The sequence below is a fragment of the Pteronotus mesoamericanus genome, unplaced genomic scaffold, assembly GCF_021234165.1.
Source record: "Pteronotus mesoamericanus isolate MK-2021 breed Mesoamerican mustached bat unplaced genomic scaffold, CSHL_Meso_final contig_1207, whole genome shotgun sequence".
NCBI classification, from domain to species: domain Eukaryota; kingdom Metazoa; phylum Chordata; class Mammalia; order Chiroptera; family Mormoopidae; genus Pteronotus; species Pteronotus mesoamericanus.
In genome coordinates this window covers 24,067-33,291 of record NW_026555045.1, presented here as the reverse complement: position 1 = coordinate 33,291, position 9,225 = coordinate 24,067, and the positions used below count along the sequence as shown (strand labels likewise).

General features: G+C 40.6%; 1 protein-coding gene and 1 pseudogene across 1 annotated transcript; both read right to left on the bottom strand.

Annotated features, from left to right (window-relative positions):
• Nucleotides 1-4,789: 4,789 nt before the first annotated feature.
• On the bottom strand, nucleotides 4,790-6,504 carry LOC129080084 (glutamate dehydrogenase 1, mitochondrial-like; annotated as a pseudogene).
• Nucleotides 6,505-6,631: 127 nt separating this feature from the next.
• LOC129080075 (RING finger protein 11-like) lies at nucleotides 6,632-7,096 on the bottom strand. The gene has a single exon (XM_054585316.1). It carries the CDS (start codon nucleotides 7,094-7,096, stop codon nucleotides 6,632-6,634), a length of 465 nt encoding a protein of 154 aa, XP_054441291.1.
• Nucleotides 7,097-9,225: the final 2,129 nt, after the last annotated feature.

Genomic DNA, 9,225 nt, shown 5'->3' with positions numbered 1-9,225 from the left:
AAAGACCTAACACTACAACTTCAAGAACTGGAGAAACAACAAATAAATCCCAGAGCAAGTAGAAGGAAGGAAATAATCAAGATTAGAGCATAAATGACTGACATAGAGATGAAAAGAACAGTTCAAAGGATCAACCAATGCAGGAGCTTGTTCTTTGAAAAGATGAAGAAAATCGACAAGCCTTTAAGCAGACTCATCAAGAAAAAAAGGGAGAGGACACAAATAAATAATATCAGAAATGAAAGAGACAACGTGGAGAAAGATTGAGGGAGGGAGAGGAGGGAGGGGGCCAGGGGGATGTGGTGGGGGGAAGGCAGAGCCAAATGTATTTGAAATAAATAATTAATTTAAAAAATGAAAGCGGAGAAATAACAACTGATACGACAGAAATACAAAGGATTGTCAGAAACTACTATGAACAGTTATATGCCAAGAAATTTGAAAACCTGGATGAAATGGACAAATTTTTAGAAAAGTATAATCTTCCAACACTGAAGGAAGAAGAAACAGAAAGTTTGAACAGACCGATAACAGCTGGGGAAATTGAAGCAGTCATCAAGAAACTCCCAGCAAAAGCCCAGGGCCGGACGGTTTCACAGGAGAATTTTACAAAACATTTAAGGAAGAGCTAACCCCTGTCCTTCTCAGACTATTCCAAAAAATCCAAGAGGAAGGAAGACTCCCAGACTCTTTCTATGAGGCCAGCATCACCCTGATCCCAAGACCAGATAAAGACCCTACAAAGAAAGAAAACTACAGGCCTATTTCACTGATGAACATAGATGCTAAAATCCTCAACAAAATATTGGCAAACTGCATCCAGCAATACATTAAAAAGATTATCCACCACGATCAAGTGGGATTCATCCCAGGGATGCAGGGATGGTTCAATATACGCAAGTCAATAAACGTAATACATCATATAAATAAAAGACAAGACAAAAACCACATGATCATCTCAATAGATGCAGAAAAAGCATTTGATAAGGTACAGCACCCATTTATGATCAAAACACTCATCAAAATGAGAATAAATGGGGCATTCCTCAATGTAATAAAGGCCATATATGAAAAACCTACAGCCAACATCATACCCAACAGGCGAAAACTGAAATCTTTCCCACTAAGATCGGGAACACGACAAGAATGTCCACTTTCACCGCTTCTTTTCTACAATGTATTGGAAGTCCTAGCCACAGCGGTCAGACAAGAAAAAGAAATAAAAGGCATCCAAATAGGAAAGGAGAAAGTAAAGCTATCATTGTTTGCAGATGGCATGATAGTGTACATAGAGAACCCTGTAGACTCTACCAAAAAACTCCTCAACCTAATAAGTGAATTTGGCAAAACAGCAGGATACAAAGTCAACATTCAGAAATCAAAGGCATTTTTGTACACCAGCAATACAATAGAAGAAGAAGAAATCAGAAAAAAAATACCATTCGATATAGCAAGAATAAAAGTAAAGTACCTAGTAATAAATTTAACCAAAGGGGTAAAAGACCTGTATGCAGAAAAGTATACAACATTGAAGAAAGAAATTAAGGAAGACACAAATAAATGGAAGCATATACCGTGCTCATGGATTGGAAGAATTAATATCATCAAAATGTCCATACTACCCAAAGCAATTTATAGATTCAATGCAATCCTTATTAAGATATCAATGACATATTTCACAGAAATAGAACAGACATTTCAAAAATTTATCTGGAACCATAAACGACCCCGAATAGCCAAAGCAATTTTGAGAAAGAAACACAAGGTAGGAGGGATCACAATACTGGACATCAAACTGTACTACAAAGCCACTATACTCAAAACCATCTGGTACTGGCACAAGAACAGATCCATAGACCAGTGGAACAGAATAGAAAGCCCAGACATAAGCCCAGGTCTATATGGGCATCTAATATTTGACAAAGGGGGCAGAAGCATAAAGTGGAGTAATAATAGCCTCTTCAACAAATGGTATTGGGAGAGCTGGATGGCTACATGCAAAAAATTGAAATTGGATCATCAGCTGACACCATACACAAAAATAAACTCAAGATGGATAAGAGACTTAAATATAAGTCGCAACACCATCAAAGTCCTAGAGGAGAACATTGGCAGGAAACTCTCAGATATCCCACGCAGCAATTTTTTCACTGATAAGTCTCCTAAAGCAAGGGACATAAAGGATAGAATAAACAGGTGGGACCTCATCAAAATAAGAAGCTTCTGCACGGCTAAAGAAAACATCAGCAAAATGAAAAGGGAGCCAACCGTATGGGAAAATATATTCGCTAATGATACATCAGATAGAGGTTTGATCTCCAAGATATATAAAGAAGTCACTCGACTCCACTCCAAGAAGACAAATGATCCAATGAAAAATGGGCCAAAGACCTGGGCAGACGCTTTTCCAAGGAGGAGATACAGAGGGCCCAGAGACATTTGAAAGGATGTTCAGCATCACTAGCCATCAGAGAAATGGAGATCCAAACCACCATGAGGTACCACCTCATACCAGTCAGAATGGCCATCATAAACAGATCCACAAACAACAGGTGCTGGCGAGGCTGTGGAGAAAAGGGAACCCTAGTCCACTGTTGGTGGGAATGCAGACTGGTGCAGCCACTGTGGAAAGCAGTGTGGAATTTCCTCAAAAAGCTGAAAATGGAACTGCCTTTTGATCCCGTGATTCCCCTGCTGGGACTATACCCTAAGAATCCCAAAACACCAATACAAAAGAACCTATGCACCCCAATGTTCATAGCAGCACAATTTACAATAGCCAAGTGTTGGAAGCAACCTAAATGCCCATCAGTAGATGACTGGATCAAAAAACCATGGTACATTTACACAATGGAATACTACACAGCAGAAAGTAAAAAAGAACTATACTTCGTGACAGCATGGATGGAACTTGAGAGCATGATGCTAAGCAAAATAAGCCAGGGGGCGAAAGACAAATACCATATGATCTCACCTATAAGTGGAACCTAACCAACCATACAAAGATGCAAGGAAAATAAGACCAGCAACACTAAAGGAAAAGAAACCAACAGAGACAAGAGGGAAAGGGGGGGGCGGGGGGAAAAGGAAGGGAAGGGGAAAGTCAAGAAACATATAGCAAGGACTCATGGACAAAACCAAGGGAAAAGAGTTGAGGGAGGGAGGGAGGGAAGGGGCAAGGGAAAGTGGTGGGGGTAGGCAGAGACAAATGTATTTGAAAAAAATAAATAAATTAAAAAAAAGAAAAGTGTCAAAGACAAAACGTGATAAGAACTTCTATAAATACTCATTTTTTAAGAAAAAAAGAAATTTCTGATTTTTTAGGTTGAAATTGCTTCTCCTTTTTCTGATGAATTTCTTTTCTTTTCTTTTTTTAGCTGTAGTACCACTGAGCTGAACAAATAAGTCACCTTTGAGTATATAAGGGAAAATAAATGCATGCTAAGGGGATAAAACATTACAACTACATCTTTACTAGTCCATCTCTACCTCTAACACTTCAGAAGTGTAGAGATTCAGTGTTCTTACATTAACTGCAAGAAAAAGATAAAGGAGAATTTCCTTCTTTTTTCAGATCACAACTATGAAGTCATGTGGTTATATAAATTCTGCATTTGAGTGCAAAACATGAAATACATTTCTTTTTTTTTGAGAAAGTAGACTTTTAATAACTGCCTTTTTCACCAGGTAAACCATGCAATTACAAAGTAGTTAGAAATTTCTGAAAGGGTATTATTGTTAAAGAAAAAAAAAAAGCTCATTCTTACATAAATAATATCTAGCACTTCATTGAGACACTACTACTCAAAAGGCCCTGGCAAAATACAGCTCTCAGCCCCATGTCCTTTTCAGGCCATTGTTAATGAAACTGTATGAGGACCAAAAACGAAGACACAAAGTTGGGACGAGTGGGGCCATTACGGGCAATGCTCAGAGCTGCCAGTTAGACTCCAAAGAGGGAGCCCAAGTGTTTTTTTTTTTTTTCAGGGACATTGTATTTGAATTACTATGTAATCAATCAACAAAGATTTTCAAAAGAGAACAATTAATTAACATGATGAAGTGGTTACTGCATTCTTTGGACTATATGTCATAATTGTGTTTAGTAAATTCCAACAGTCTTAACAAAAATAGCCTCCATCATTTAATATTCAATGATTATATATGAAGATACCTTATTCACCACTGGGCTTTTTGTTTTGCTGGACAATATACTATTGATAAGCTATAAATGATACTGTTTTATGTTATAAAATTAAAGCTTTTTTCATTCATTGGGTTTATAGGCATTCACTGCTTGGGTCAAGGTTAGGCTTATTAAGTGATTAAAAGCAATTTTATTACAACAGTATATACTTAATTTATTCTAAAAGAATGGAGAAACAGCTTTTATTTTTGTCTGCAACCTATAGAATTGAGGGTTTGTTTGTTTTTTTGCTGATATAAAATGCCAATAACTCACTTGAGGACCATGCTACCTTCTGAAAATGCCACACATCTGCTTATTAAACGTGTCAAAGTTACGGCACATCTTAGACTTGTTCAGAGCTGAACCAATATGCAGCTGACTGCTCTTGGACAACAGGTGCTTTCCAGCCAAAGCACTGACTGTGGGGAAGCAGCTGTGAAGCAAGGCAGTGCAGCCAGATAGAGGGACTTTTTATTTAAAGGCAAAATGCCCAAATGTCTCTCCAGCATGTACTTGCAGCTTTGTACATGATTCTCTAACGTTAATTTCTTTTTTCTTAAGGGGCTGATTTGGATTGACTTATTGAGAATGGTATATAATATCTAATAAGTAAAGAGAGAAAGAGATCTCTGTGGTTACACGTAAACTTGTGATAAGTCTACAGATGAAGAGGTGAAGAGGGCAGTGGAGAAGTCAGCTACAATCCATCTATGTGAAGGTCACACCGGCTTCATTGTACACCCTGAAGACTTTCTCAATGGCATTGATGTAGGCAGCTGTTCTCAGGTCCAATCCCAGGTTATACTTCGTGCTTGTGCACATGATTTGCCAGGCTGAGTGCACCATGGTGTAAGCTAAATCAGAGTGTACAATGTCTTTCTCAGATGCCCCTGACATCCTGTCCTGGAATTCTGCTGTGGGCACAACCAAGATAGTTCCACCATGCTTCCCAAATTTTCTTTCCATACTCTCTTAAACAGACATGAGCAAGTGGTAGTTAGAGTCCCTTTCATATTTGAAGGTCAAATGGCCATAGCTGACATGATTTAGTTTCTTCAGACACTCAAAGTAAGACACCGTCACTCCTCTAGCATTCAGGTAGAGATCTAGAATAACCATAATGTTCCTCTCCAGAAAAATCTTATCAGCTTCTGGAGTTGTCAGTCCATTGGCACCTTCAGCAATGATCTTGGCTTTAATTCTGGGTGCATTGGGCTTGCTCAGCTGCTTCTCACTGGCAGCAGGGATCAATATATCACAGTCAGCCTCTAAGATGCTCCCTTCATAAAGCTTTGCCTTGAGGAAGCCCAGGATTGATCCATGTTGCAATTTGAGAAATATGTTTAATTCTTCTTGCCTCCTAGACTTGTCAGTCAACTAGCAGTACTTTCCAAGAGGCAGAGACTGAGATGTGTTTTTAAAACTTCAATAACCTCAGCACTACAATAATAAGAGATGCAGTATCCTTTTTGCTATGATTCAAGACAGGGAGGGAGGTCACAAGAAAGAATAAATCAAAATTGTTAAAACTGAGAAACTTTTCTCAGTTCACCATGGTGCCACTTTCATTTTTACATAAGCATCATGGTATAATTCAAGTTCAATGACTCAAAAATCTTAATATTTAAAATTTGCCTTGGTTTTTATCACCATATTAACCAAAATAATTTGATAAAATGCATAAGAAAGGGCAATATTAAACCCCACTTAATTAGAGTTGTTTCTTGACACATTAACTCATTTTTTAATAGAAAAAAGATAGTGCATTTCACTTTGCTTAAAAGCTAGGAGATCACTTTGAATTCCGTATTTCCTAACTGCAAACAGATATAGCACATAACAGCTTATAAATAAACTGGTTTTCAAGCATAGAGCCAGCCCCGATGTTAATAATACACTATTAAAAAAAGACCTAAGGCAATGAATTCCACTTCCAATGGAAAAAAAAGAACTGTGCAAACAAGCTTAAACTACCTTTTTTGTTCCAGTGTTGTAAAATGTAGCTTTTGATAAAACCTTGACCCAAATGCCAGCAATTTGAGAAAAGAATTTGGGTCGGGGAGGAGGAGAGAAGAAAGTTATTTCATTTAGGAAAAACAATCACTATATTTTTCCTAATCTTCAACACACACAATTTAAACATATACAGCTGCTGTAACACTTTATACAATTCCTATGTATTGGAGCAATAACAAGATCTAAAAACAATTAAATTTTTTTAAACACTGGGTCAAGGCTTTACATAAAAATACCATCCTACTTTTCCCCCTAAGTTTCTAAAACATGACATACTTTTCCCCAACATCTGCAGCCATTCAGAAATCTTTAGGAAACTTTTGTGCATGATCTTAATTCTTAATCCCTGGCTCTTTGGGCTCAATGATAAAAGATCAAAACCACCAAAAATGATGGTTCTCTTGAAGTCAGATGAGAGATCCTGGCTCAATTTGTCTTATAGGATGAAAGCAGTGCTGCATCAACAGGCTCCATGCAGGAGGGGCATGTGAAGGACCTCATCAACCAGTCATCTATACAGTCCGGATGATAGATGTGCATGCACGGCAGAAATCGAACTGGGTCTGCATAAACGAAGTCCATCATACAGATCACACACTCTCGAATCTTTTTTTCTGATCCATCTCTTCCAGGCTCATAAACTCCTTTAGGCAGACATTGTATAAGGCCTATTCTTTGAGCTATCCTAATCTGTTCCTCTTCAGTCAGCTGAGTTGCTAGGCGAGCCTGGCTAGGTGTTGGGTGATAGACTGGAACTGGCACTTGCCCCTGATATGGCAGCAGAGGCTCCTGATCTAGCTCTGTCTCCTTGCCAAAACTAGCCTGGTTGGACCGAGACTCATGAAGCAGGGAGATGTCATTCAAAGTAGGGGATTTGGGGCAGTTCCCCATCTTCCAGTGCGAGGGTGTATGATCTGCGGGGTAGGGGGAGAAAGCAGTGGCGGGGTTTTTCGTAAGCTCCTCAGTCAGCTTCGGTCAGCAAGGTGAGGTTGGGCGGCAGGTGGGGGCTCAGGGGATGGCAGCACCCCTGCCCCTGGGCTCCCCACCGCAAGTAGGGGCTCAAGGCTGGGCCATGCGTTCCTCTGGGATTGCAGCAGCAGCCTCCAGCTGGGCAATGATTCCATGTCGCCTCGTTACCCATTGTAAAAACAGATACATGGCTGGAGACAGTTAATCAAAGTTATTTATAAGCTTTTTCTGCAAGTACTATATGAAAGGATAAAGTCAACACCATTTGTTATCATGGCACCATTCGCAGAGTGGGCCTATGACCTTGTTAAACTCGACTACCATTTTACTTTTTTGAGCTTGTGTCCCCTGAACTGCAAATTACTGGAAAACAAGAACAGAACATGACTAACTGCTCCTTATAGCCAGGCAGAAGATAACAATGAAACAAACTGCAGCCTGGCGCTACAACGCCCCAGCAGCCCAGGGGTCACACAACAGCAACCTCTTCTTTTTTAATCCGATTATAATCTAATAAAAGCTCAAAACACCCACTCCTTAATACTGGTGTATCTCTCCACACCATGCCCCTCTCCTTTCTTGGAGAGTGAATAAAGTCTTTACTTCCTACAGTTTCTTCTCTTTGTGAGTTGTTTCAGCTTGTGTCACTGACTACTCTTAACATTTTGGAGACCCGTAAGGGGACATTCTCTATTTCTCCCTCTCCTCTGGCCTCCTGAGACTTTCAACTAGGGATCAGTGGGCAGTGGAAGCTCAACCAGGGCTAACCCCCTACCCTGTCTCTGTTAAGTTTGGAGAGAGGATTCTAATCCTTCTCCATCTCTCCAGACTCTGCGGACAGCCTCCTCCTCACCCATCTTCATGGCCAGCGTTCAGTAAGTCTCTCTGAATCTCAGGACAAAAACATTCTATTGAAAGTGATAGCTTATCCCCTCATTTCATTGCCATAAACCCCAGTGCTGGGTCTATCACTTTCCCAGGGTTTCAACTGGGAGGGACGTCTCCAACTATCTCCCTGCTCGTTTGGTCTGCTCTTGGGGCCCAGGGACATCTGGCTCTAGACAGACCTTCATGGTTCACTCTGCCCTCAGGGCCCAATGATGCCTGGCTCTGAGGCAGGTCCTCATGTTCAGTCTACCCCGAGGCTCAATGATGCTCAGCACTGGCCACATATCTCCAGGTCATTTGAGTTGGGGATGCCCTTCTCAAACCGCCCCCAACATTGTTTGTTCTCGTCCCTGAGATATCCTTCCTTTTTCCATAGTTCTCACCATGGGCAATACTCAATCGATCCCACCCAAGGACTGCCCATTGGGATGCTTACTTAGGAATTTGAAGGCTCTGGGACTTACTAACCTCAAGCCCAAGCAATTGATTGTCTATTGTAACACAGCCTGGCTTCAATACAAACTGGGTGACCAGGAGGTCTGGCCCATGAACGGACCTCTTAACTGTAATACTGTCCTCCACCTTGACCTTTACTGTGGCCCTCTCCATCCCCTCCTTAGGTTTACTTCTCAAGACAGGGAGATTAGATTTTCACCTTCAGCAAGGATTCTAGGCCTCTTTCTTCTAATTATGCCTTTTCATTCAAATTTGCCTCACTCTACCCCCCCCACCCCCGCCATTATTTGTTTTCCGGCTGAGCAGCAGTCTAATCCCTTAAGACCATGTTCTTTTTTTTGTTATGTATTTTTTTATTCTTGTTCAGTTACAGTTATCCCAATTTCCCCCCTGCCCCACCCTGTCCAACCCCTGCTCCCAAAGACAATCCCCACGCCATTGTCCCTGTCCTTGGGTCCTTTGTACATATGCCTTGACTTGACCTTTCTCTTTCTTTCCCGTTATCCCCCTCCCCCGTCCCCTCTGGTCACTGTCAGTTTGTTCTTTATTTCCATGTGTCTGCTTCTTTTTTGCTCATTTGTTTCTTTTGTTGATTAGGTTCCTGTTATAGGTGAGATCATATGGTATTTTTCTTTCAATGGCTGCCTTATTTCACTTAGCATAATGCTCTCCAGTTCCATCCATGCTGTCATGAAAGGTAGGAGTTC